We start from the raw sequence: 27,529 nt of genomic DNA on the forward strand, positions 1-27,529 counted from the left end.
ACGTGTTATAATGATCACCTGATGGATTGATATAGTGCATTTGATCTGTTTTACCGCATAGCAAGAATTTTGTCTATACCGGTCCTGTCAGAATTTTATCTCAAGGTACGATGATTTGTTTCACAAGTAAATTTTGCTGAGAGGAGTTATGATAGTACTTAAATTTACCACATAGCAAGGAATGTTGTGGTCTAGTCTTGCCCTTCTGGTGACAATGTTTTGATTAGCAAGCTCATTTAAATGGATTATTTTTTTGGTTACCCATAGCGCCCTAAATATTCTTTTTCAATAAAATACCTTTCAGACGCTATACAGGAATCAAAGGAAGAAAGCTATACAATTTACACGCTAATCTTGAAATAACAGCGGTTTCTCTATATCGTTGGCTGTTCCGTCCTCAACCATTCTGTCAACCTGGCATTCTTTCTTCTTAGCCCACAGAACGACATAAAGGCCGGAGAACAGGAAAACCATTCCCAGCATGCTGCATGCATCCATACATAACCAAGAGCAAATCAGTTTGCTTTTGGAAAATCTAGCACGAACTAAATTGCAGTCATGCATATCTAAGGTTCTAAACACAAGCGGTACACATTGAACTTATGTTAGCACAATTATTGTTGTTTCAAGAGGTCCTACATGTCATGTTTTGCTTAACATAGATTAGACCCAATGAATCCATTAGATTTTTAGGTATATACTACTTTTGTTTTTCAAATAGATAACGCTGTTGACTTTTTATCACACATTTGACCATTCAGTTTATCTAAAAAATTTACGTAATTATATATTTTTTTTTGTTGTGAGTTGTTTTATCACTTAAAGTACTTTAAGCATAATTTATATTTTATACATTTGTATAAAATTTTTGAATAAGATGAATGGTCGACCATGTATTCAAAAGTTAACAGCGTCATCTATTTAAAAAATTGGAGAGAGTGAGTATATGGGCCTGTTTGGCACAGCTCCAGCTCCAGCTCAACCAAACAGTTTCAGCTTTACCAAAATTGGGAGTGGAGTTGGGTGGAGTTCTCTCACAAAATATATTAGAGTTGTGGAGCTGGGTTTTGGCAGCTCTACAACTCTACTCCAAACTCAACTCCTGAAGTTATATTTAGAAGTTGGAGCTGTACCAAACATGCCCTATATATGCACATAGTGAGAGAAGAACTATACCTCACTGGGTGGACCACCCTACCCAAGAACAAGGCCGAGAAGATCGCCGATCCGACGGTCTGCGTCGGGCTAAAGAGGGAGACCACCACGGGCCCTTTCTTCTCCAGCGCCCATGTCTGGAACATCACGCACACCGAGCTTACTAGCCCGCCCTGCATACATACGCCTCCATGATCCATCCATCAATAGTCACCCGTAGCATCCTTATTCCTTACACTAATAAAAAAAACATTAACATGCATGACTCATCATTGCCAGTTCACCTCATAATGTTTTTTTTCTCCTTTTTCTAAAGTCTAAACCGGTATGTATCAACAGTGATACGATCAATCACTACTGATTGCTCGCTACCGGATAATAAGGAACGATAGTGATGCTGGTTATGGAATTGAGATTTGCTTGATAGTGCAATAGCAAAGGTGTGTGTGGTAGTGTTCAACCCTAAGATCCCCCATTCAATCCCAATACACTCATAATTTCTTCTTAAAAAAAATTTAGAGAACGTCTCTCCTTTCAAATCTCGTTTTTTTTAATTATGCTGGTTGCGACGGTGGTGGTGGCCGGTTCACCGCTAGCCTAGGCAAGCGCTAGTGTTGATCAATTTGCATATTCATCATTCATGGTTTAATTTGATGTGTTAACTAGTATACTCCCTTCGTACTCGTAAAGGAAGTCGTTTAGGACAGCGACACGGTCTCCAAAACACAACTTTGACTTCTTTTTTCTATAAAAATATTTATTGAAAATTGATATATGTATACTTTTATAAAAGTATTTTTCAAGACAAATCTATTCATATAATTTTTATATTTTTAAACTCAACAACTTGAGAGTTATTCATGATTTATATTCCCAAGGTTTGACTTAAACATTGTCCTAAACGACTTCCTTTATAAGTATGGAGGGAGTATATACTACTTCACTATATTTCACTATATATAGTACTCCCTCCGTCCCTAAATATTTGACGCCGTTAACTTTTTTAAACATGTTTGACCGTTCGTCTTATTCAAAAACTCTTGTGAAATACGTAAAACTATATATAAACATAAAAGTATATTTAACAATAAATCAAATGATAGGAAAAGAATTAATAATTACTTAAATTTTTTTTATAAGGTGAACGGTCAAAACATGGTTAAAAAAGTCAACGGTGTTAAATATTTAGGGACGGAGGAAGTAGTTACCACGAGGAGGAGGGAGAGGAGGATCTGGAGGCTGATCTGCGGCGTGCCGGGGCTGAGCCCGCCCGCGGCGGTGGCGGCCTGGAACGCCCCCGTGAGCGCCGCGCCGGCGAGCGACGTGGCGGAGCAGAGCGTGAACGGCGCCGGGAAGTGCACCATGGTGGCCGCCTGCAGCACGGTGGTGCCGGACACCACCAGCACCGCGCCCAGGAGGCACGCGCACCCGACGGCCCAGTCCCCCCCGCCGGCGTTCGCCGCCGCCGCCGTCGTCGTCCTGTGGCTGCTGCTACGCGTGGCGGCGGCGGCGGCGGGGCTCTGCAGGACGCTCATGGTGACGGCGCCGGCGAGGCACAGCACCGTCCCGGCGATCTTGGCCCTCGTGTACCGGCAGCTGAGGTCGACCCTCTCGAAGCCGAGGCACGCGGCGACGACGAAGATGAAGGCCGGGGCGAGGTTGGGCATGGTGGAGGCGATGGCCGGCGACGTCTTCTTCATGCCGTGCAGCATCAGCGCCTGGAACACCGTCACCCTGCAGCCAACGACAAGGATCGATATAAATCTGTCATCAGACATGTTTTGCACAAAATGTGATTATAATCGTTTGACGGGAAAACTATTTTAATCTCTCGAGGGGATATCCCTTCATTTGTTTCGTGTCACTTAAATGGTTATGATAAAAAAAAAGAATGTATTAATACGCGATATAATACTCCACAAAACAAGTTCAAATTCAATTTGTACATCTCGTAACAAAAAAAACAAATTAAACCACAACTAGTAACGTATATTTAGAGTCAAATTTGTTTTTTTCGTTGCGAGATTTAGAAGTTTAAATTTTTTTTCTTGTATATTTATGGAGCGATATATCACATGTTAATACATTTTCTTAGTTTTTTTTATAATATTTAAGTAACATGTAAACGATGTAAACAATGAGAGGATATATTAAAATCCACTTCCCGATTGACATGTTATACATGCATACCCTCCGAGAGCGAGCAAGAAGAGGCGGAGAAGAAGGTGGTTGGCGTTGAGGTGCGACGGCCATCTCTTCCTCTCGAGGTTGATGGCGAAAGGGAGGGTGAAGAGGCCCGTGGCGAGGCTGCCGAAGGTGACGAGGAAGAGCGGGTCGAGGCCGAGCGCCAGCACCGGCGCGAGCACCACCATGTACGCCGCGCCCGCGAGCTGCACCGCCACCAGCCCCGCGGAGATCGCCACGTCCTCCCACTCCCAGCTGCACCACCCCGCCGCCGGCGGCAGCACGGGCAGCAGCAGCGGCACCGCCGCGTCGTCCTCGCCACCGCCACCGCCGGTGGCCGCTGGCGCCATTGGACGACGCGCGCGGCAGGCAAGGGCGAAGAGGGCGCGCGCGCGGCGCACGGCACCACCACACGCCCACGCCACGCGCCCCGGCCGTGGAACGGAAACCCAGCGGTTTCCTCTTTGGCGCGCGCGTGCTTGTGTGGGTGCGCGCGCTTGTGTGGGTGCGCGCTTTCGTCCGCTCGCTCAGCCCACCACGTTGCTCCGCACCGCACGTCCCGCGCGCATGCGCAGTATCGCTCGCCGCTATTTTTGGGCATCCTCCCCGTCTAGCCCTCTTTTTTCTTCATCATGTATATATGGGATACAGTTGATAAACAGTTATAAAGAGCCTGTTTGGCACAGCTCTACAGCTCAGCCAAACAATTTCAGCTCTACCTAAAATGAGAGTGGAGCTGAATGTACGGCCCCGTTTGGTAGGACTCCAAACTCCAACTCCCAGCTCTAAACTCCTACTCTAGTTGGAGCTAGCTCCTATTGGAGTTGCAGACCCATCAAAAGTGTTTGGCAAATCTTTAGCTCCAGATCTGAAAAAAAATTGAAAAAAAAGAAAAAAAAGGAATCCCCGCTGCCAGCCGGCTAGCCCCCGCGCCGCCGCCGAACCCGCACGCCGCCGCCAGCCCCCGCTCCGCCGCTGAGCACGTGCGTCGTCGACCAGCCCACGTGCCACTGCCGACCCCGTGCGCCGCCGCCAAGCCCACGCTCCGCCGCCAGCCCACGCGCCTCTGAGCCCGACCGCCGCTGGTTGCCGCCGGCGCCGGCGCCGCCAGCCCGCCCGCCGCCGGATTTTGCCGGAGAAGATGGGGGAGAGAGAATGGGAGGAGGAGTTTAGGGTAGTTCAATGGCATTTTTGTGTAAATACATAAAAAAATTAAAGGGTAGTGGGTCTTTTGGAGTGGAGTGGAGCTGTGGAGCAGAAAAACCCAGCTCCACCCCCGTAGTACAAATTTGTGGAGCTGCTCTGCAAACTCCGCTCCAGAAAACAGAGAATTTGTACCGTTTGGCACAACTCTAGCTCTAGGTAAGTTGGAGTTGGGAGCTGGAGCTGTGCCAAATGGGGTCGTACTCTCTCATAAATTAACTAGAGAGTTGGAGTTCTTTGGCACCCGAGCTCTATGGTCGCTGATGCGTTGGCCAACAACCATTGGATCCGCGATCTCCATGGCTCCTTGGGAGTCCAGGCAATCCTGCAATACTTGCAGATTTGGTCGTCGTTGTGAACAACAACTCTCTAAGAGGATCATCCTGATTCTTTCATCTGGAGGTGGGAGAGTTCGAGGTCGTACTCCACCCGATCGGCTTACCTTGCCCTCTTCTCGGGCAGGATCTCGTTTCAGCACCTGCCAATCTAACGATCTTTTGCCCCGCCCCGTTGTCACTACTTCATGTGGCTGGTCGCTCAACGACGCTGTTGGACGGCTGACCGACTAGAGAAGCGTGGACTGCCGCACCCAACCTATTGTGCCTTCTGCGACCAACTGGAAGAGACAATCGACCACATTCTGATTGTGTGCCCGGAGTCCCTCCAGCTATGGTGGACTGTCCTTTCGAGCCTCGGTCTCCCTTAGTGTTTCCCCTCTGGCACTAATTCCTTCCATGAGTGGCACTGCTCTTGCCGGCTCAAAGTTCCGAGGGAGCGTCGTAGTGGGTTCGATACAATTGTGACTCTTGGCGCTTGGTCCATTTGAAAGGAAAGGAACAATCGTGTGTTCAACAACCGTTCCTGGTCCTGGCCTAAGGTTGTCACAGCCATGGCGCAAGAGGCCGCCTTGTGGCATCTTGCCCATCCCATCTTGCTAGTGCTCCCTAGTTAGCGTGTTTGGTCGTTCGGTCGTCACATTGTAATAGCGAGAGTAGGCTTAAGTGCTTGTTTTCCTTTTTCTCTTTTTTCTCACTCTCTCCCTTCTTTGTTTGCCGTTTGTATAAATTTTATTCCTCTTAATACAAAAGTGTGCAATCCTTTTGCGTATTCCCGAAAATACTAGAGAGTTGGAGTTGGGTTTAGGCTGCTCCATAACTCCTCCACTCCAGACCTAACTCTTGGAACTAAAATTAGGAGTTGAAGCTCTACCAAACAGGACCAAAAGATAAGCAATTATAATAGCGAATTTGTTATCTGTATTATGAATGACTTAGAATGAGGGATACTGAAAATTGGAAAAAAAATCCAAAACAATTTAAAATGAAGTTTCAAAATTCTAAAATCAATTCTAATTTTGGTTGCTTTTGGTAAGCCAACAAACCAAATTAATTTCAGAAAATCATATATGATAAAAGTTGCACAAAATCGAATATAGGGCTTGTTCAGTTCTTATCCACTTTCTACAATACCAAAATTGGCACATTTTCGTATCGCGAAATTTCAGTAGCGTTGGTTGTGTTTAGTTTAATGTCTTAGACTTTTTAATAGTGGGAACTTCTAGAATTATTAAAGTTTGGTAGTATAGCATCAATAATAATGTGTTTAGTTTGTTGTTTTACTAAAATTTGGTATTGTTGAATAACAAAGTGAACATGCCCATAATACGACTTGTGGCATAGGTTAAAACCACCACGACATAATAATGACTTGTGGCAACATCAAATATTGCGGTGTCAAAGGTTTAAAAAAACCCCGGGTATTATCATCTGGTCAAACTTTTGTATGACCTGAATTTTCAGATCAACGACTAGCACATGCAGAAGCAGACTTCCCTATGAAAACTGCGCCTGAAATGAAGTACTGTCATATAGCCTAACCTAGTCATACAATTCATAACAATATAGGATTAGAGGTTGCCTAAAAACTAATCAACAGCAGCCTAGCTAATGTCACAGAATGACAGCACGGAAAAACAGGGCCACATGTTCCAAGCAAAAAACAACATCGCAGTCGATAGCACAACAGGTTACAGGTGAGCCCAACGGATGCTTCGTTTCAGTGGATGCACAGCTTTCTTGCCGAGTGGAGCAGACAGACATGCTCTGATACCTTCTCTCTTGTGCCTACTTGGGTTTATCTGTAAGGCTGACGAGGGATTTCACGATGCCGGGGCTGATTCTGTCTGCAAGGGCACCTTTCTCTGATATCACAAACGATTTCTCCTTCACAAAGCTCTGTAGCTTCTTGGTGTCATAGTCTAGTCGTTCTTGATCTGCATCATTATGAAAATGAAGACAATGAGTTAATTTGACAAAAGAACAAGTTATGCTCCTAGATGATACAACCGCAAGTGAATAATTTTTTTTTAATCCTTGCTGCACTTTAAAATGGACAATAGAGGCCTTCCTCAACAGTATTGAAAATAGATCAAGAGTGTACCTTTGTCTAGAACAGTGTGGGCCACATGAAATGGAACACGAGCAAAGATATCTGATCCTGGAAACATTAACCATGTATCTTCCTTGGGGTCATGATCTCCACATGTTGGGCATATCTCCTTTACCAGCTGCTTGCCAGAGGTTCCTTCCAACCCTTTCATTATGATTTCAAAGGGGGTCGGAACACTAGTTTTGGTTGTCTTGGCTCTTTTCCGGAGGGCTGTCAGTGCTTCCCTATTACCATTCCTTATCCTATCGTTTTCCACTAACTGGTTATCACAGAAAAACATAAAGTTATCAGTATCAATACCTATCTAACATATTAACGAGAAAAAGGCATGTCGGCAACTCATAAATACCTGATGCCTTGCCAGAAGAAGCTGCTCTGCATCAGTTTCAATGTCAACCAGTGCTTCTTGAAGTTGCTTCATTTTAGGATCCATTATATAACTACAAAACAATGCCATTTAATTTGAAACTGTAAGTGAATCACGTAACAAGAATTCATGAATCTTCCTACCATAAAGAAATGTACAGTGATGGCAGGGGCAGGCCCAGGTTTTTCAACTTGGGTATTCGAAATTATTAGAGATAGAAAAAATTTTCCAACCCAAAATCTAATAGTTGTATAATATGTAACGGTATAAACATGATTTCATAAAGTCATAGATGGATAGAATTGACCATAAATTGAATGCGTTAAGCATATTAGAGTATAGTACTAAACTATTAAATGACAAAACATATCAAATTTATAGAGCATACAAAATGGCAAAATGATAAGAAATCTTATAATTTAAAGAAGAACTTTCCGTTTCCTAATATTTTGAAAATGATTGACTTGGACCAGTTGGTTCTTGAGTTCTCTTTTTTACAGCAGCTTTTTCTAAAAAAAATTTTAGATTAACCATGGGACCATTTTTTTCTCTTCATGTTTCAAACATACAAACAACAATATCAAAGAGCAATTGAGCAAAGCAGCACTGGTTTCTAAATCCTAATCTATATAGTTATTCACAAGCTAAAATAACCAGTATACTTCAGTCTGAAATTCTGAATCAGAGAAGGGAACTTGTAAAAACCAATGATGCACTAGAATCTCTATGGCTTATCATCAAAGAACAAGCATAAGACAATCAAATTCCTGAAATTACTTTCAACTAGATTACTAGAAATCTAGAATATCTGTGGCTCATCATTTAGCTCATCAAGAACAAGCATAAGACAATCAAATTCCTGAAATTACTTTCAACTAGATTACTAGAAATCTAGAATATATGTGGCTTATCATTTAGCTCATCAAGAACAAGCTACAAGCAATATCCTCAGTTAGTCAATTCGACAGTTCCTCTTCCTCACCGCTGCTGCAGTTCTGCGCTGGACGGTGACCGGGGACCGCCGGTCGCCGGACCGGGGAGGCGCCGAGGCGGCGACGCGGCGTCACGACAGCGTCAGCGGGCGCGACGCGCGAGTGCGCGCGGCGGCCGGGGGGCCGTGCCGCCACGGGCGACGGGGCGCAGGGCGAGTGGGCGACCGGCGAGGCGGGCAGGCGGCTGGGCTGGCACGGCGACGGCGCCTCGGCCTAGGCGCCCGGCGGCTGGCGGCTGGGGGAGGTGAGAACTCAACTGAGAAGAGATAGGGTTAGAAATGCATTTGGGCTTTGTTCTGCTATTGGGCCAATGGGCCTGAAATGGTGGGTGGTGGGAGGGTTAGTAATCCTTTCAGTTTGGGCTTCTTTTGAGTTTTGAATGTGTATATGCATTTTTTTTCTTTTTTCCTATATATACATTTTTTTTTAGATAATGGAATATAATATCCCGGCCTTTGCTCGAAAAGAACTATAGCCAATTATTACAAAGATCCACTTCAGAAGAGAGTGTAGTTCAAGATAAGTTGAACACACCAAACGAGAGAAGAGAGGACCCAAACTGAGAAAAGCAAAACAAAATGTGGAGCTAGAAGGCCTCGTCCATGCCTAAGACTGAAGTTCGAAGCCAATGCATAGACCAATGAAAATATCCTTGCACGAAAAGGTTTCTCCAAAGCGGTGCCCCCAAGGAGGATGCGACGTGGATCGCCGCCACCGCTCGTTCGGAACCAAAGCAAGGTTTTCACCCGGAGAAAATGGTAGGGAAAGGAAAGGGGTATGCTAAAACAACGCCTCCAAGGAGGGGAACGACGCCAAACAGTGTCGTCGTTGTCAGCCGGCCAAATGGCTCGGCAAGGCTTTCGCCCGCGATTCCCTGTCCAAACCCACACCACTAATCTGCACAAGAAAGATCGTCGTTGGTCAACAACATTGTCCCTTCAGCGATTCGGCAAAGGCCACCGCCCACAATTGTTCCCACCATCGACGGCGCGCCCGCACCCGGACTCCTCCTTCCCCGCCGCCAGACCCCTTCCCCGCCTCCACATACCACCGCCGAAGACGATGCACCGTCAGCTGGATGATGGCCTTCAACCATCGCCGCCATAGGTACCATCGTCGACAGCCGCCACCGCCACTGCCACAGCCACCACCGTCGCCAGCTGCCACCGTCAGCCACCATCGCCACCGCCACGAACACCCCTGTCCAGCCGCCACCGTCGCTAGCCAGCGCCGCCAGACGCCAGCCGTCCAGATCCGACCGGGGTGGCGTGGATCAGAGGTGCAGCGCGAAGCACGGGTCGCCGGCATCATGGAGGAAGGCGTCACGGGCACGGCGTTCATAGCCGGAGCATTGACGAGGGCGCCGTGCCTCCCTTGTGGTGGCGAGGTTCTTGACGAGGGCCGGTGTCGCGGCACGCGCCGCAGTCCGCCGGCGCTGTCGGCAACTTCGTCGCCGCCACATCCGCCACCATCGCCGCCGCTAGCCACCCCCCTGCCAGGTTCGCGGAGCGGTGCCGGCGTCGACCGAGCCCATCGGCAGTCACCCCGGCCAAGCGGGGAGACCAGATCTAGCGACACCGTCGCCCGTCGCTGGAGCCGCGGAGAGCCAACACCGAGCGCCCCACCGCCGCGCCCAACGCCGCGCCGTCGCCGCGCCGTCCCCGTCGCCACGACCTCACCGTCCCGCCGCCATCGTCGCCACGCCCGCGCCGGGGCGAGGTGGAGCCGAGGAGGATGGCCCCGCCGCCGCCATCCCAGCGCGTCGCCCAGCTTTGCTGGCGACGAGCTCCGGCGGCGACGAAGCACGGAGGAGGGAGGAGGAGGGGCGGCGGTGGAGGCTAGGGTTCTACCCCCTAGGGGCGGCGGAGGCTCTTTCTTATTGGATCTCTTTCATACCCTTACCATTAGGTTTCCTTCAGGTGGCTGGTTGGTTTGCTTCAAAATGTCCATTACTAGCAAATATGCCCGTGCGTTGCAACGGGTGAATATCAAATAAATATGGATTGTCAATATTGCTTGCATACTTATTTAAATGCAATAAAAGCAGATGTATCACGTCCAAGAGGAAATTGCTCTGTTTTTTTTTTAAATCTAGGTGCATATATGAGTAACGTCGAGCGAGACTATTAGTATCCATACTAAATATTGGGTGCATATACGAGTCTTGCTTGTGTTTTCTGTTTTTCTAATATAGGTTAAGAAGATGTTTGTATCCTACTTCCATGTAATTCTTATTCTTGGACTTTGTAATTCCTGTGTTGTAATTCCTAAGCTATGTAATTGTATCTAACTCGGTTTACGCTTCAATCAATCCTTCAACGTGCGCACCCAAATACTGATCGGGAACGGTGGTGGGAAAAACCGGGCTCACCAAAAAAAACCGTGAAAAGAAATCGCCACCCACGAAAAAAACGGTCGGATAAAAAACCAGTCCATAAAAAAAAACGCTTCAAAGAGAAAACCGCGTGCGGAAAAAAAAGATCGGGTCTCGCACATACGGACGAAACGGAGTGTACAAAATCTCAAATTGTTCCATACGTAGCAAATCTTCAAATTTTATACCGCTTTATAGATTAGGAAACGGATGTCATTATAAAAAAGCAAATTATTGCACAACAATTTCATATATATTAAATGATGGTTCAAAGTGATTAAAAATTAGTTAAATGATTTTTGGCGAAAAAAATAAAGGCAAAACGAATAAGGCCCGAAAGCTGGCGACGGTCCAAAACTGCGTGCGTCGGCCCAAAAATGCATGAGGCTCGGCCAGTGCGGCCCGTTAGGCAAGGAGGCCCTTCATCGTGTGCGGCCCGTATCGCGTGCGAGCAGCCGAGTAGACCCCAGGCAAGCGCGAGCGGCCGAAATGTCGGTTAGCAGCTAAGCAGGCCGCGTGCGAGTACGTGCAGCCCAGATACACTCGCAGGCCCATTATCCCGTGTCGTTGTTGCTTCCGGTGGTGTGAGTCGGCACGATTGACGGCGTCGGTAGGATATTGATCGGACAACTGAGATTTCATGAGCTTAGGACAAAACACCCCATTCCTGAAAAACCTAACCATAAGCCATTTCTACCCTTTCCCCCGATTTCTCCAGCGTGGGGAGGGAGGTGATGGTGGCGGCGATTTGGTAGAGCGGCGGCGACTGTGTGCTCTTGCGCAGCGGGCTTAGGCCGCGCATGGCTCCGACGGAGGTCAAGCTGGCGGTGTGCCACGAATTGACATCATGTCTACCTAGTCGGGTGCCCATGTGCACTAAGTGCCAGCGACGTCAAGGTGATGGTGGCGGCGGTGATGGCACAGGGTGGGCTGAGGTCAGCTATCCGCTCCCCCACCTAGGTTCACCTCCGTAACCGAGGCGAGCCTCGGTCTCGCACGACCAACTCAGGCAGACACGGGACTGGTCTGGGTTGCGTAGTAAGGTAGATACACGGTAGAGCTGAAAAAATAACTAATTGCACAGATCACGACAAATTTATAAGACGAATCTTTTAAATCTAATTGCTCTATGGTTTGACAATGTGGTGCTACAGTAAACATTTGCTAACGATAGATTAATTAAGCTTAATAAATCCGTCTCGCGTTTTACTAACGGATTCTGTAATTAGTTTTTTTATTAGGCCCCAATATTCCATACGACACCCTACATAATATCCGATCCGATATGATGTGCCAAAACTTTACACCCCTAAATCTAAACAACACCCCCTAAGTTAGAAGTATTTTAATGTCCATAGTGCAAACACTGTGAGCATCAACTGTAATAATTTGTTAGAGATAAAAAATGGACGCTAGATGAAAATTCAATTTAGCTAATTAAAAAAACTGATTATTCATCTATTTTACGTTGAGAACGGTATATACGGCTGATATTTTGGAAATTTTTACGTGGGTCTCACGGCCACGTGTGATGCGAACCATCGAACCAAAATTGCCTTCGCTTTTCTGCCGAACGTGTCAAGCCGAGAGAGCCGCGCCTTGATTCCTCCGCCCCGCCCTTATCCTTTCCCTCTCCTTCTCCGCCGCTCGTTTCTCTCCTTATCCTTTCTCTCCTCCGCGCGCTCCTCTCAGCTGGCGACGCCATCCCTCTCCCTCCACCGGCAGTGCCGCTCCCCCCCTTCTTCCCCTACCAATTTAGCCAGGGCGCTCTTCCCCCGGCGGGCGGCGCCCTATCCTTGGCGGCCGACGCCCTTCTCGCGGTGAACTGCGCCCTACCCTTGGCTGCCGGCACCTCAGTTGCGGTACCCACGCACGCCCTCCGCGGCCGGCACCTCATCTGCGGTGCCCTCGAACGCCCTCCCCTAGCCGCGCCGGTGGTGCCCTTTCCCCGGTGAGCGGCGTCCTCTCGGCGGCATCACCCTCTTCTCCGGCATAGCGGTGGCACCATCTTCACATCAGCACCTTGGGGGCGGCACCCTCCTCGTGGCGCACGGTGGCGCGCCCGTCAAGCCACCACGGCCTTGGGGCAGTGGCGTCCTCGGCTCCGATGAGCAATGGCGCCGGTGATTTATTCATTTTCTTGGATGATTTTGATTCATTGTTGTTAGATTTGTGACTTTGTGATTCAATGGATTTGTGATTTTGTGATTTATTTGGATCGGATTTGATCTCGTTCAAGGGGGCATGGGCATACGGGACGGGATGAGCGACGCACAGGTGAAAAGGACACGCAGTGACGGAAAAAAGTGACGGACGAAAAAACACCGGGTGTAAAGATGTGACGACCGGAAAAAAGCTAATATTTATATTAGTTATAGATATCTATATCTATACCTAATAAAAATACGTAAATACGTAAGACTTCCGTTATTCTTTTCGTCCGTCTCCCTTTTGCCAAAATACGTTTTAATCCGCTTAATATTCGGTCGAAAATTTTCCAATCTACTCCAAAACCTTGCTTAATATATGATATCTATCATTCATGTAACCAGCAATCGCAATCACAAGTAGCAGCTTGCCCATTTGGTTAGCGGAGAAAATCTTCAACCTGCCCACCAGGGTTCGATTCCCCTTATCTCTCCGTTTTTATACACGGCTATATTGCTCGGAATAAGTCTACTATGCCTCCCACATCTCATTACTTCACCTTTCCTAGGCTATATTGCTCGGAATAAGTCTACTATGCCTCCCATATCTCAAATCATTACTCGGAATAAGTCTACTGTCCCTCCCACAGCTCAAATCCTACTCAGAATAAGTCTACTTTCCCTCCCACTTTTAAATTTGAAAATTAAACATAATTATATTTTTCTTTTCATCATCTGCAAGACACAACATATTAGAGTCCGCGCCATCTATTTGCACCTCTTTCTTCAACAGATAGTGATAAATCTTATAATGAACCAGTTTTCAATTTGAAAATTAAACATAATTATTTTTTTTTCTTTTCATCATCTGCAAAACACGACATATTAGAGTCCGCACTATCTATCGTCCACGCATGAGCCGTGAAAATGATTCGTCTCCACGCAAGTCCGTGTTCGATTTTAGAAATTATATCAAGCGCTTGCCATGCATCTGATGGCTGAAAAATCAGAAGTTTTTGCACCTCTTTCTTCAACAGATTTTTAGTGATTATGAAATCTTATAATGAACCATTTTTTAATTTGAAAATTAAACATATTTTTTTCTTTTCGTCATCTGCAAAACACGACATATTAGAGTCCGCACCATCTATCGTCCACGCATGAGCCGTGAAAACGATTCATCTCCACGCAAGTCCATGTTCGATTTTAGAAATAATTATATTAGGCGCTTGCCATACAAGAGTTGAGAGAGAGTGCATGTTATGAAAATATGAGTATATCAATATGCAATAGTGTTTCTTATCAGTCCTGATTATCATTAACCCAATGAATAATTTATCTATTTTGGAACATTATTATATACATGTTAACTGTGTATTTATAGCATTTAACCTTTTATTATACCCGTAGTGAAGCACGGGCATTTTGCTAGTAGATATAGATATATGTATCTTTTTTAAAAAAATCTTGGGTATTCATTTGAATACCCATGAATTACAGTGGGTCCGCCCCTGAGTGATGGTCCACAAATCTTTATATGTGGTGCTATATCCTATCCACCTTTTAGGACGAGGCAACAATAGGATACCACAACATATTTACAAAAAGCTGTGCAGAAACTTACTTGCAAAAAAAAAAAGGGCCGTAGAAATAAAGAACACTGAACCATACAAATACAAGCAATAACATAGCTGCAATAAAGAAACAGGAGGGAATGGGGATTTGGTAGTGTAGAAGGTGCAATCCAGATGCACTCAGAGATGGATCTAAAAATCTAACGGTCCCAGGATGAAGATCCTGATCTCCTAGACCAATTTTCAATATTTTTGATATATTTTCTAAAAGAGGATCAATTGTATTTTGTCTTAGCAAGGAAAATATAATAAGATAATTTACTTAAGGAGTACCATGTGTAAATCATAATAGAATAGAGCAAGAAGCATCTAAGATCAGAGAAAAAATTGAACTAGTTCATGCATAGCTTGGACATCAGCATTTACTGTGCAGAAAATTCCTGAATGGATACAGTAGTTCGGCAATGGCCAATGGGGTACATCCATGGTTCTGTCTTATGGTGTCTTCGTTTATTCAAAAGTATATGTGATGTCTTATCATCTACTCCCTCTGTCCCACAAAATCATGAATCCTGGAGGGGAGGTTTGTTCAAAAAAACGATCTATGCATAGAAAAAGAAGAGATTGTGGGCCATAGTAGATGGGAAACGAGCCAGCCACCTCTCTCTCCTATCGTTTTGACCGCAGAAACCTTATCTCCTCGGCTTTTCTCGTCTCGTTCTCTCCTCCCTAAATCGCATCGCTCTCTCTTCCCCCAAATCATGCCCAGATACGACCTCCTGCCTCCACGCCTTCCTCCCCACAAATCCCTCCCTTCTCCACGCTGCTCCCCCTCACTCCCTCCTTGCCTTCCTCCCCGCACATCCCTCCTGCTCAACGCAGCGGCGGCGGCCGGCGGGGGAGGCGACGAGCAGACGCCGGTGTTCTTGCATACATGCGGCCTTGGCAGCGGCGGTGACGAGCGGAGAAGGCATCGGCGGCGACAAGGCGGCGGCGACCGGCGAACACAGCGGCAGCGGCGACAAGCGGACACGGCCTCGTCGGGGTTCTTGCTAGTTCATTTGTCGGGGTTCTTGCTAGTTCTTGTAGTATCTGGTTCTTGCTAGTTCTTGTAGTATCTCTTTTTCTCTGTTCTTGGCTCTGTTCTTAATTGACAGATGCGAGACTCCACCAGTCCACCTCCCCGCGCCTCCCTCTGTTGTGTTGGAGGCTTTGCTACGCGGTGGCGGCGGTGGAGCCTTGCATGCGTGTGGTATACTGGTATGTGGCCGATGCTTGCTTTGCATGCTGATGGATGTGGCTTGCTCGGATGCAGCTGTTATGGTGGAAGGGGATTGACGATGGGAAGGACAGCCACAAGGAAATTCATGCTTGTCTTTTTTTTTACCGTTAATTAATGGTTGTACTTTGTAGTTTGGTGAGGGCATACTAGTCTTTTGCCACTGCTGCTAAAGTCACCTCGGGCTTTTAGGAATCGTGATTTTATGGGACGGAGGGAGTATAAGACTACATCATCCTAGCAAATAGCATACTGCTAGCTGATAAGATTTGTACGTTAAGCCAAAAAATGCTGCTACAAGCATGACGTCACTACGGAACACATCTCTCCCCACCAAAAATTTGTGGAAAACCCTAAGCACAGCTGTTTGCAGTTCTCACTATAAGCTTGAATCAGCTCTATCTAAATACATCAAAGTTCACACCGATGCAAACCGATCAACAAATGAAACGATTTCCACAATGAATTAAACTACAGTGCACATTTTTTTTTTACAGGAATGACCAAAGGAGGCCATCCAAATGCCATTAAGATTGAGGGGAAAAAGTTACAAGACAGCAAATTATGCATACTAAGTGCCCAGCTAATAGAATAAACAATAACAGAATAGAACGATTAAACCTCCACAAAAACAAACAACGAGATTTACCAACTCTAATAGCACAAATGAACTGATTGGTTCCAGTAAGGGCTAAGAGTAGTTTCAGTCAATCTAAATCTAAACAATCACAGAATCACAAAGTCACAACATACGTAGAAACAGGATAAAATCAGTTGCAGAGTTGCGCTTGGTAACTTATCATATCTCTATACTAGGACCGCGCGATTCAATCCATTTGGGGATCTCTCTCAGCAACTACAGCAACTTAGGCTCCCCTTTGATTCAAAGGAAATTCATAGGAATTTTAGAGGATTTCATTTTTATAGGAATTTTTCCTATATAGCCCTTTGAATCAAAGATATGGATCTTATGGAATCCTATGAAATTTACTATGAATGCCTAATGCCATGCAAGTTTTGGAGGAAATCTAACATGAGATAGAAACCTCATGGAAACTTTCCTTTGAGTCTTTATCTCTCCTCTAATTCATATATTTTTCCTGTGGTCCAATTAAACGGTCATTCCTGTTTGTTGCAATTCTCTGTTTTACACTTACATTCCTATCAAAATCATACGTTTTTCCTATTCGTACGTTTTATCAATCCTGCGATTCAAAGGGGCCCTTATTGAGGATCGCTTTTGAATTTCTGTTCAGAAGGGAGCAAACCTAGCGAAGGGAAGGCCGCCGGTAAGGGGCGGGTGACTGGGGATGCGCCCGCCGCCGGCGAGAGAGGAGGGTTTCCTCGGCCGCCGCTTTGCTGGGCCTGGACGCCGGAGCTTGGAGGCGGCGGCTGTTGGTAAGGCAACGCAAGGCAAAGGCAAGCAGAGAGAGAGAGAGAGGATGGGCCAGATATTATTGGGCTTCCAAAAGAGGCCTGAGGTGGGCCCACGTGACAGTCTCACAGCCCACTCCCCTCAACTCCGCTCTTCCCAAATGGGCCCAGGCCCAAGCCTGGGTATAAAAGCAGAGCTCTCGCCATCTTCTGGCGCAAGCCTCCTCTCCTCCTCCTCGCTTCGGATTCCACCGTCGCGGAGCTCGGCGCGGGCGGAGATGGAGGGCGACGCCGCCGGAGCCGGAGCTGGAGATGGTGGCGGCGGCGGCGGCGACCGGTCGAGCATCGTGATCGGTCTCATCGAGAACCGAGCCAAGGAGGTGACGCCTCTCACTGACTAACCCCCCCCCCCCTTCCCTCCCCCTACACCCCCGCACGCATTTTTGCTTGTCGGATTGCTCGCCTAGCTAGCTTCCTCCTCTTCTCCTCCAAGGCCCCCGAGGGTTCCCGTTTCGCGTTCTACTCGGTCTTCGCTGCGCCGCGGATCGGCTTCGATCGTGTCGTCGGCCTGCGTGCGTGTTGTGTTCGCGCTCCCGCGGGGGTGGGGGTTGATCGGATGCTGCTCGGGTGTGGATTGCTTGCTCTAGCTGGTCAGATTGATGGGGGGGGGGGGGGGGTGGGGCGGTCGTGTTATATGGCGTTCTGAGCGGCTTGATTTGAGTGTTTGGTGGTTTTAGGATTTGAGGCTCCAGCTCCATTTCCGGGGCGATTAGAGCATAGCCTGTCCTCGATAGTGCTGCTCTAGCGGTTCGAATCGAGTTGGTGTGATGTGTACAGTAAATTGTTGGAGAGGTGGGCACAATTACTGCAGTGACCTGCTGTTGCAATTTTTTCCTCCACTGATTTGGCCGGTACTTTCTTACAAGTTGGGAATCCGGATAACCAACGGTCAAAGGATAAAGCCATTTCCATAACAGCACCATGCGCCATGCGGGAAAGCATTTTTATCTACGATATATTAGTTGTTCTCCAGGCTTGTTTTGAAGGAGTTGCAAGTTTCATTGTAAACAGGAAAATTCATTGGATCATGGTGCATTGGCGCAGAAGAGAAAATTTGATCAAAGTGTTGTAGTAGATCAACTCATAAACTTATTATGGATGAATTTTTTTTAGATAATGTATTATGGATGAACAGATTGTGAAAATGATTTCTCCATTCTACACACTTGTTTTGTGGTTTACTAATGAACAAGATCTTCTGAGGCGCTGACCTCTCTGTACATCTTTATTTTTCTTGTTCTAAGTCAAGTGTATCTTTAGTTTTGGAAGCATCTCAACATTTTTGCCAACGTAAGAATTCTTTGTAGTGTCAGTTTTGGAAAAAAAAAATCGTGATATGAACACGTGTAGATTGTCTGTGCACGTCAGTTGATAACTTGATATGCACACCATCCAATTCAACTCAAAGTGAAAACATACAAACAAAAATCTTGGAGTTAATTATTTCTCAATTTCTTTATTATAAACCAAAAGATCATGAAGATTTATCAAACTAGTATTTTTGCAGGTTGGTGTTGCTGCTTTTGATTTGAGATCAGCCTCACTGCATCTTTCTCAGTATATTGAGACCAGTTGCTCATATCACAATACGAAGACACTTCTGCATTTCTATGATCCTATGGTTGCAATAGTGCCCCCAAACAAAACAGCAGCAGACGGTATGGTTGGAGTTTCAGAGCTGGTTGGTAAACATTTGCCAACAAATAAAAAGGTGATGGCTGACATATGCAAATTTGTTCTATGTTTTCTCATAATATGAACCCACTTTCGTTTATTCTAAACAGAGTTCACCTTTTAGATAACAATGGCACGTGGCTGCTTTGATGACACAAAGGTATAATGATTTGTATTCCTTTCTGACCATTTATTTGCTTAATTGTTGGGTGATTAACTGCTGCTTAACATCATGCATGTTCTTGTTTTCTTTTAAGGGTGCTGTTATGGTAAAAAATCTTTCAGCTAGAGACCCATCTGCACTCGGTTTAGATACTTATTGCAAGCAATACTATCTTTGTCTTGCTGCTGCCTCTGCAACAATTAAGTGGTACGCGTGCTATCTTTGTCTCGATACATTGCTGGGCTACATTTTCCCTGTTTAGGATTAAGTTAATAACTTCTGTTATGTATCTCCCATGAACATAGTTGTGTATTGCTTCAATATGGACATAGCGACTTGACAAAGCTGTGACATAATTTCTATTTTTTCAAAGTGTAATTGGAGCATATGAACTTACTATGTACTACAACAGTGCAACTCTCAAAGCAAGTACTTACTAAATTATTTTACAATTTGTCTGTTACTTCTCATGTCATTTCATAGGAGTTATGCCTAAGCACCTCATTTGATGATTCTACTTACTATTTATACAATGCCCCAGAATATTTGTTGTTACTTAGTACATTGAAATGGAAACTGAGATAGGATTTTCAAGTTGGATACTTGGATTCTATAAAGCTTATCTTGGATCATCAAAACATATTTCTCATATTGTTTTTTTTGGTCATAGATAACTATTTTTTTTCCTCGTATTGGACGGAAATGAGGATAAAACCGACATATAGCAGATGATTAGATCTCATGTTGATAGTGTTGATAAGTATCACAATGACAATTTACTTTGTTTCTTCTTGCAGGATTGAATCAGAAAGAGGTGTAATTATCACTAATCACTCATTATCAGTAAGTTTTTTAGAGTTCTGTTTCATATAAATCATCGTTGTTTAGCCTTTTTTTCACCTGTAAGGCCATTCTTACGATATTATGTATCAAAAGTCTCCATTTTGAGACTACTCTTCTATGGGCTATGCTGATCTGATAAAAATCTATACATTATGGGGTCCCATACATTATCTCTAAAAACGTTTTCTCTAAAAATGTTAGCTGATGTTTCCGTTTTTCTCTTATATATGTATGTATAACTTTTCAGGTTACATTCAATGGGTCATTTGACCACATGAACATTGACTCAACTAGGTACTCTTTTGGTTAAATTGAGCAGTATTATCTGTCACTTGATAAATCATCTTCACCAAAGGAGCAGAAACAATATAAGTTAAAATTTTCTGCTACACGATCTGAATTGCCTTCATTGTTCCATATATGCACCTAGCAGTGTACAAACATTGGAAATTATTGACCCTCTTCATACTGAACTGTGGGGAACTAGCAACAAAAAGAAAAGTCTCTTTCAGATGTTGAAGACTACAAAGACTACAGGAGGGTATGGCTTTCCCATTCTCCAAACTAATCTTTTTTACATATATTTACACTGCAACATTCAATATCTCCTCATTTTTGCAATTTGAACAATCTTTTCTGAGATAAAAAGTTTCATGTCAACTTCTATTGATGGTACAAAATATGTTTAACTTTATGTAGTCTATGTATTGAAATATCAAGCACACTGCAACAATTCTCTTCAAACTTGCTTGTTCAGGACTAGACTACTGAGAGCCAACTTGTTGCAACCGTTAAAAGACATTCAAACAATCAATACTCGTCTGGATTGCTTGGTAAGGAGATTAATCTTTTTTGTTATTCTCAATTCTTAAATTGGAATGTCTGTTTGATCAAATTGGTCATACGGTAATCCTGACATTTGAAACTTCCAAAGTTGCACATATTAAGTTCTGGATCTTCTAGTAGGCTAGGTTCTGGATCTTCGGTGGGAATGAATTAACTTCATGGAGTATGAACCCTGCTTTATGCATGTGGAAATCTTAGTGCATATAGTCTTAAATCGTTACTCGAAGGGTTTACCGCAATCATGTTTGTACCATTTATAGTTCATTTCCTGTTGGAGCACTTTGCCATATAATGGAGAATTTTACTGCAACCATGACTGTACACCACAGGCCATATGTGAAAGTATTTCCATGAGAAGGGGAAGCAATAGTTCTTGTAATATTGATATGCAACGCTCCTTTGCAAGAATGAAAGTCAACTGGAATCTGGGATATAACAAGTATTCAGTTACTAATATTATCATCGAAAATGATCAGTAATATATCCAATAAATGCATGTTTATTAATTTTATATCTTAAATTTTAGGATGAGCTAATGAGTAATGAGGAATTATTCTTTGGCTTGACACAAGGTCTTCGTAAGTTTCCAAAAGAATCAGGTGAACTTATGTCCTTTTTCTCTGTAGAAAATTCTATATCCTCTTCTGGCTGTGCAACACTACAGATAATAGGTAAAATGGTTGCTGGTGTTACAACTTCCATAATTTTATTATGCCTCAGATAAAGTTCTTTGCCACTTCTGCTTCAAACCCAAAAAGGATACTGATGAAGTGCTAAAGCCTGCCAATGGTAGAAAGAGCCGAGGGCTGATTTCTGACATTATTGTTCTAAAAACAGCTCTGGATGCCATACCATTCCTCTCCAAGGTAGTGTTATAGATATGTGTTTGTCCTAGTATTCAATTTAGCAATTTATTCAGTCTGATTTTTCATTTTGTTTTGTTTTTGAAGATGCATGTTATTTTGTTCATTTAAGGGTAAATGTCTTTTATTCTAGAAACATACCCATCTATCTTTTCACGCATGTGATGTGTAGCTCATCACAGGTTCTAAGGGGTGCAAAAAGTTTCCTTCTTCGCAACATTTATCAGACTATATGTGAAAACCCAAAGTATGCAAGCATGAGAAAGAGGTACTGTTTTCTGACCTTTTTCCTCCCATTTCAAAGGAGAAGTTGAATGAAGACTGAAAACAGCATGCTAACTTCAGGCTTAGTCTTCCCATCCTGCTTTTGTTTGTACATTTGTTTTTAGTTTTTAGTAATATTGCCAGTATATTAGCATTATGTGACTGTAAATATGTTCGTCCACATTTATTAAATAACAAGTATATCCATCTACATTCTAAAAGTAACCATTCACCTTTGATTTGGTTGTATGTTTTCTTTTATGATCCTAGAATTGGGGATGTCATTGATGAAGATGTTGTTCATTCAAGGGCTCCTTTTGTAACCTGCACTCAACAATGTTTTGCTATTAAGGCTGGAATTGATGGACTGCTTGATGTTGCTCGTAGATCTTTCTGTGATACCAGCGAAGGTGTCTATCGTTTTCATGTTTGTTTTCTAATTTTACCTAACACAGCTGATTGACATAATGCATTTTTCAGCCATACATAACCTTGCCAACAAGTACAGGGAGGATTTTAAGCTTCCAAATTTGAAGATACCATATAACAACAGACTAGGATTTTATTTTATTGTACCCCAGAAGGACATTACTGAAAGGCTCCCTAATAAATTTATCCAGGTATGTGGATATATCCCTTTTAAGAACCAGCCTCTTAGCTAAACCATAAGATGCTAACCAAATATTTGTGAATGTGTAATCAATTAGGTAGTTAGACATGGGAAGAATGTCCACTGCTCAAGCTTGGAGCTTGCTTCGGTAAGTTTGCATCCAGTGAATTATCATCCTTGGGCATTTTTAGTAATTCAACACTTACTGCCACACTGCAAATTTAACCATGTAATTATTTTCTCTGGGATGCTATTTTCAAGTGGAATAAGTGTTAGTCAATAGTTATTCATTTATGTTCTTTTGTTTTCCCTCAAAGAAAGTTTATCATCTTGTTTAAGCATCACCGAGCAAACTATTCTTTTGCCAAAAGCATTGGGACAGTGTTATATTTTTCTTGTTTATAAGTGTATGGTATAATTTCATCATAGCTACACGTGAAATAAGCTTTTATTTTATCGATTAGGATAGGACATTGAAAAAATATAATATGCTATTGGAGAGTTTATTTCTTCATACGGTCACTTATTACCATGTGCTTTCTACCCAAATTTGCAGCTAAATGCCAGGAATAAGTCTGCTGCTGCTGAGTGCTTCTTGCGCACGGAACTTTGTTTGGAAGGTTGCCATGGCCACTAAGCATTGAGTATTCAACATTTTTCCATTGGAGTTTTGTTACTTTATTTGTTGATATTGATATAGGTTAAGCTCTGGTCCAGTTAACAGATACCTGTTACTATAATTTTCTAGTGATAAACTAGAGAGTTAACATGCAATACATGCATGCATAATGTATCTGTTGCATTGGGATATCAACTTCTATATTTGTTGGGCATCCTCCATATAGGTAGCAGCTATTGTAGAACAGAACATCATCATTCTTCTTAACTTAGAATAGGGATCTCCTCATTTTGCTTTGTTTATGAACTTTTTAGCCATCCATTTCTTTGCTTTCCTGGCTTATTTTGGCTGAATTGGTGGGACTTTGAGGGTATCATACACTTGACTAATTCAACTCACGAACTTAAAGGGAATTGAAGCTTGTGGATAGTGTAACTTGTTTCTGTGCAGCATTTTACATTTCAACTAGTATTATTCAAGTGTCTAAAGAAATATTTAACTTGCATAAATCTGTTCTGTTGTTTCAGGGCTTATTAATGAGATCAGAGAAGACATTGGTATATTAACGTTGCTTGCCGAAGTATTATGCCTGTTGGACATGCTTGTAAATTCTTTTGCGTTTACAATATCTACTAAGCCCGTTGATCGTTACACGAGACCTGAATTCACTGGTGGGCAATTCAATTCAACACTAGTAACTGATCTTGTTAAGGATTTTTTTTAGTGATGTTGTGGAGTCCTGATCTGACAGTTGCTTCCAATTAAGCAGATGATGGTCCGATGGCAATTAATGCTGGAAGGCATCCTATTCTTGAGAGCTTGCATAATGATTTTGTTGTAAGTTCTTCATTTGTTATTTATTCCTCAGTATTTACTTCATTTGTATGTCTTTTTCATCATAAATTTGTTGATTGAAATAGCAATGATCATAATACTGTTTATATCATGCAGCCTAACAATCTCTTTCTGTCTGAAGCATCTAATATGGTTCTTGTCATGGGGCCAAACATGTGCGTCCCATAAACATTGTATCCAAATGTCTATAGCAGGCTAATTATATATGGAAATTCATCTGCTCTCTGCATTATCTGCTGTTGCAGGAGTGGGAAGAGCACATATCTTCAACAGATTTGTCTAATAGTCATTCTTGCACAAATTGGCTGTTATGTTCCAGCTCAATTTGCATCACTAAGAGTGGTTGATCGCGTATTCACACGGATTGGCACTGGGGACAATGTTGAAAATAACTCAAGCACAGTATGCAAATTCATCTATTCTATATGGTTTATACTTATGTTATCTTGTTATTTGACTTACAGAATTCTTCTAAAAGCACGTGAAACAATAAAATGATTAGATAAAAGCATTCAACTGTTACTGTTGATAGTCCTCAAGTAATATTTATCCCCTGAGTACCATTCTTTAGGCTTGTTTCCTCCCAGATTAATTCCTATTTATTATCTTAAATCTCCTGATGCACATTATCTCTATTGTGCTCAAACCTATCAAATTTAAGATGTTTTCTTGTCCATATGAAGTATAAATGGTCATTTGCTTTGTCCTGTTCCAGTAGTTGGTGTTTTTGGATTCCTTGGTGGATTTCCTTAAAATAGCATTAGATATGGAGGGTCTTAACTCCTAAGATCGGTACCTGTTTGTCATATTTATGGATAACTCTACATGAAGAAGCGCGTTGAAGTAGTGGATTAACCATCTTATCTAGGATCGCGAGAGCCCATACTATACCATTTCTTGGTAATATCTGGATGGCTGATCTGGACTTTTGAATTGTTTGTATACTGTCATTTATAACCTTCCTTCAAGTTGTATTGGCCTTGGACACTTGACAAAGCAATTCACATATAATATTTCTTCGATCAAATCAAATATTTCATCAATAGTTGGTCGAGCTTTTCCTTTGTGAGAGGCATCTTGTAGATATTTGCTTTCTTAATGAAATGAAGCACAGTTCTCCTGCGTTTTTGAGAAGGAAATAAAAACATCAATGCTGTATCTTTTATGGAGTATTAGTAATTAGTCTGAAGCCAATTGATGTATAGTTTATTTCAATGCTGCTAATCAGCTTAATTTCTCTTTGCAGTTCATGACAGAAATGAAAGAGACAGCTTTCATTATGCAGAATGTTTCTTCGAAGTACTACGGGTCTACCATGCTGCAATAGATTGGATTGATGTTTCTCTTGTTTCCTTGTAATGACCATGTGCACATTTGCACACATTACAGGAGCCTGATTGTTGTGGATGAGCTTGGAAGAGCTACGTCTTCCTCTGATGGGTTGGCAATTGCATGGAGCTGCTGTGAATATCTATTATCTACCAAAGCGTAAGAACTATTAACCTCTTAAGTACCACATTTGATCCTTTTCATGCAGCATAATTTGACTTATCACAGTCCTAACTTGGTGGGGTCTGTATGAAATAACTTATGTGCCTTTTAATTGAGTGCTTCTGAAAAAGAGATGATGATTTGTGTACGTTGTCATACTTAAATTCTTAGCAGACAATGAAATAGATAAGGGCAGAAGAGATAAACTACCATTTTTCTACATGCATGCTTACTATTTTTGAACAAGAAGAGGAAGCTAATATGCACTGTAAGACTGGAGGGAGTATCAATATTCACAGCATATGTTTTCTTGTCAATAGTTTTGAAACTGCATGCTTTTCTAAATGTGTTGTCTAGGCTTCTGTTATTCAGTTACCTCATCCAACATTTTTGTAGCCTATTTATTCAACCATATCCATATGTTCTCATCTTGAATCAAATATTTGATCGTGATAATGGTTAGTACAAGAACATTTACTACTTGTCTTGTGCTCACCTTAGGCCGTGCTACCATCAAGTTTCAGATATCATATTTATCACAGAACCTACTACTTCCGTCCCAAAATATAGCAACTTTTGGCTATGTATCTTGACACGCTTTTGTCCAGATACATAGCTAGAAGTTGTTATATTTTGGGTTAGATATTAGCAGTAAGTTCAGCATAATGCCTGGGGGTGCTTGACATGCTGAATGCAGCTGGTCATGTTTGGTTAATCTTGCCAACCACAATATGGTCTATTAGTTACAGATATAACCTTTTAAGACAAGATATCATCCTTGTTGAGCAAATCCTACTATCTTAGAAGCATCACTGTCGGGTCTTTTCACCCAATGCAGCTACACGGTGTTTGCCACGCACATGGAGAGCTTGTCAGAACTTGCAACCATCTATCCAAACGTGAAGATCCTCCATTTTGAAGTCGACCTGAGAAACGACCGCCTCGATTTCAAGGTATAACCTGAATTGTTGACAGTCACATGACTTTTTCTTTTTCATGTCTCTTAACATCATGGGATCATACAATCCCTCTGCATCAGTTCCGGTTGAAGGATGGTGTCCGGAAAGTACCACACTATGGTCTTTTGCTGGCAAAGGTGGCTGGTCTCCCTTCTTCAGTGATCGACACTGCAGCAAGCATCACTTCACGGATCACAGAACAGGTAAACCTCTCAGTACTGATTAGAGCTGATGTTGATAACACAGTGTGTGTGACTGCTTAGATTACATTATGCAACTCAAATTGTATGCCCATTTTCTTCTACTTGGGTCCTTTTCTTTTTTGACTGCACAGCCTTGCTCGTTCCTGCTGCTGGATTTGATTTCTTCTACTCGAGCGCATTGATCAAGTCAAGTTTACCTGTTTTGATCCCGGCCTGCAGGAAATGGTGAGGAAGGACGACAACTGCGAGCAGTACCGGTCGCTCCAGATGGCGTACCAGGTCACGCAACGGCTCATCTGCTTGAAGCAATCCAACCAAGGCGATGACTACATCCGGGAAGCGTTGCAGAATCTCAAGGACAGCTATGCTGCAGGCCGCTTGACATGAGAAGAAAAATATATGTAAAAAGGAGTTTTTGTTTCTTTTTCTCCTACAGCTGGCAGCATGTATGGATTATGGTCGTATGGATGTCCCCACTAGCCTCGTACAAACCATGAACGGGGTCGGGTAGTTCCTAGAAACGGGTTGCAAGGCTAGCATATATTTTTTGGTTGCCATACTTTGTCACGCCATATTTTAGTCATGCTACAGTTTCTTAGTTACGTGTTTGGTTTGCTGTCACAATTGTGTCATACCACATTTTCCAAACTTTGAGATCCACATGTCATGCTCTCAAATTTAGAGCTAAGCATGCCACACTTGTGACTAACTATTTCTAAGTTACACTTGTACCACCATGCAATAACTAGTCTAAACTTAGTTATGACAAGGTTAGGCATCAACCAGACATCCCCTTATAGCTGCATCAACGACTAAGTTTGTTCCAACATATATAGGTTTGGGAGGCAAGAGGTAGAGGGCTCCGGATAACTCAAAATGCGATTATATCAAATGGGCATTTTCAGCCTTCACCAAAACACGCTTTTCATATCAAGCGTGAGAAGGGAGATGAAAGGAAGCACGCAACGCTCGTATATGTACT

The 27,529-nt window shown here is 43.4% G+C and overlaps 3 protein-coding genes across 5 annotated transcripts; 1 reads left to right on the forward strand and 2 right to left on the reverse strand.

Moving 5' to 3' along the window:
• Positions 1-59: 59 nt before the first annotated feature.
• LOC127779422 (WAT1-related protein At5g47470-like) lies at positions 60-3,825 on the reverse strand. The gene is made up of 4 exons (XM_052306192.1): positions 3,346-3,825; positions 2,364-2,889; positions 1,177-1,328; positions 60-484 (listed from the first exon to the last, which is right to left on the reverse strand). Exons 1-4 carry the CDS (start codon positions 3,687-3,689, stop codon positions 349-351), a joined length of 1,158 nt encoding a protein of 385 aa, XP_052162152.1. The 5' UTR covers positions 3,690-3,825; the 3' UTR covers positions 60-348.
• A 2,382-nt stretch (positions 3,826-6,207) lies between these two features.
• On the reverse strand, positions 6,208-8,573 carry LOC127779423 (uncharacterized). Its single transcript, XM_052306194.1, has 4 exons — positions 8,340-8,573; positions 7,340-7,430; positions 6,982-7,249; positions 6,208-6,814 (listed from the first exon to the last, which is right to left on the reverse strand). Exons 2-4 carry the CDS (start codon positions 7,421-7,423, stop codon positions 6,666-6,668), a joined length of 501 nt encoding a protein of 166 aa, XP_052162154.1. The 5' UTR covers positions 7,424-7,430; positions 8,340-8,573; the 3' UTR covers positions 6,208-6,665.
• Positions 8,574-12,309: 3,736 nt separating this feature from the next.
• On the forward strand, positions 12,310-27,278 carry LOC127779114 (DNA mismatch repair protein MSH4). Of its 3 annotated transcripts, none has more exons than XM_052305809.1 (24): positions 12,310-12,846; positions 18,665-18,868; positions 18,956-18,991; positions 19,089-19,201; positions 19,792-19,837; positions 20,085-20,131; positions 20,271-20,378; positions 20,595-20,670; positions 21,210-21,282; positions 21,404-21,549; positions 21,729-21,814; positions 22,081-22,220; positions 22,291-22,430; positions 22,518-22,568; positions 22,977-23,040; positions 23,567-23,710; positions 23,809-23,876; positions 23,991-24,049; positions 24,140-24,296; positions 25,141-25,193; positions 25,284-25,382; positions 26,224-26,338; positions 26,425-26,547; positions 26,767-27,278. In XM_052305809.1, the coding sequence occupies exons 1-24, from the start codon at positions 12,838-12,840 to the stop codon at positions 26,932-26,934; spliced, it is 2,325 nt and encodes a 774-aa protein (XP_052161769.1). In that variant the 5' UTR covers positions 12,310-12,837; the 3' UTR covers positions 26,935-27,278. The 3 variants fall into 3 exon arrangements, with proteins under 3 accessions (XP_052161769.1, XP_052161768.1, XP_052161770.1); XM_052305808.1 differs by lacking the exon at positions 12,310-12,846 and adding an exon at positions 17,176-17,477; XM_052305810.1 differs by lacking the exon at positions 12,310-12,846 and having other exon boundaries at positions 18,768-18,868; positions 18,942-18,991.
• Positions 27,279-27,529: the final 251 nt, after the last annotated feature.

Source organism: Oryza glaberrima, chromosome 7 (assembly GCF_000147395.1).
Source record: "Oryza glaberrima chromosome 7, OglaRS2, whole genome shotgun sequence".
Taxonomy (NCBI): domain Eukaryota; kingdom Viridiplantae; phylum Streptophyta; class Magnoliopsida; order Poales; family Poaceae; genus Oryza; species Oryza glaberrima.

What these genes read in the sequence shown, in the direction of transcription:
- LOC127779422 (XM_052306192.1), bottom strand. Translation starts at nt 3,689, where the DNA reads ATGGCGCCAGCGGCCACCGGCGGTGGCGGTGGCGAGGACGACGCGGCG. An exon ending in TTCTTGCTCGCTCTCGGAGG is followed by an intron (nt 2,890 to 3,345) that starts GTATGCATGTAT and finishes CGTTGGCTGCAG; the next exon opens with GGTGACGGTGTTCCAGGCGC. An exon ending in AGGGTGGTCCACCCAGTGAG is followed by an intron (nt 485 to 1,176) that starts GTATAGTTCTTC and finishes GGATGCATGCAG; the next exon opens with CATGCTGGGAATGGTTTTCC.
- LOC127779423 (XM_052306194.1), bottom strand. Translation starts at nt 7,423, where the DNA reads ATGGATCCTAAAATGAAGCAACTTCAAGAAGCACTGGTTGACATTGAA. An exon ending in TTCTTCTGGCAAGGCATCAG is followed by an intron (nt 7,250 to 7,339) that starts GTATTTATGAGT and finishes TGTGATAACCAG; the next exon opens with TTAGTGGAAAACGATAGGAT. An exon ending in CCACACTGTTCTAGACAAAG is followed by an intron (nt 6,815 to 6,981) that starts GTACACTCTTGA and finishes ATAATGATGCAG; the next exon opens with ATCAAGAACGACTAGACTAT.
- LOC127779114 (XM_052305808.1), top strand. Translation starts at nt 17,259, where the DNA reads ATGGGCCCAGGCCCAAGCCTGGGTATAAAAGCAGAGCTCTCGCCATCT. An exon ending in GCTTGCATAATGATTTTGTT is followed by an intron (nt 23,877 to 23,990) that starts GTAAGTTCTTCA and finishes TATATCATGCAG; the next exon opens with CCTAACAATCTCTTTCTGTC. An exon ending in TTGAAAATAACTCAAGCACA is followed by an intron (nt 24,297 to 25,140) that starts GTATGCAAATTC and finishes TTCTCTTTGCAG; the next exon opens with TTCATGACAGAAATGAAAGA.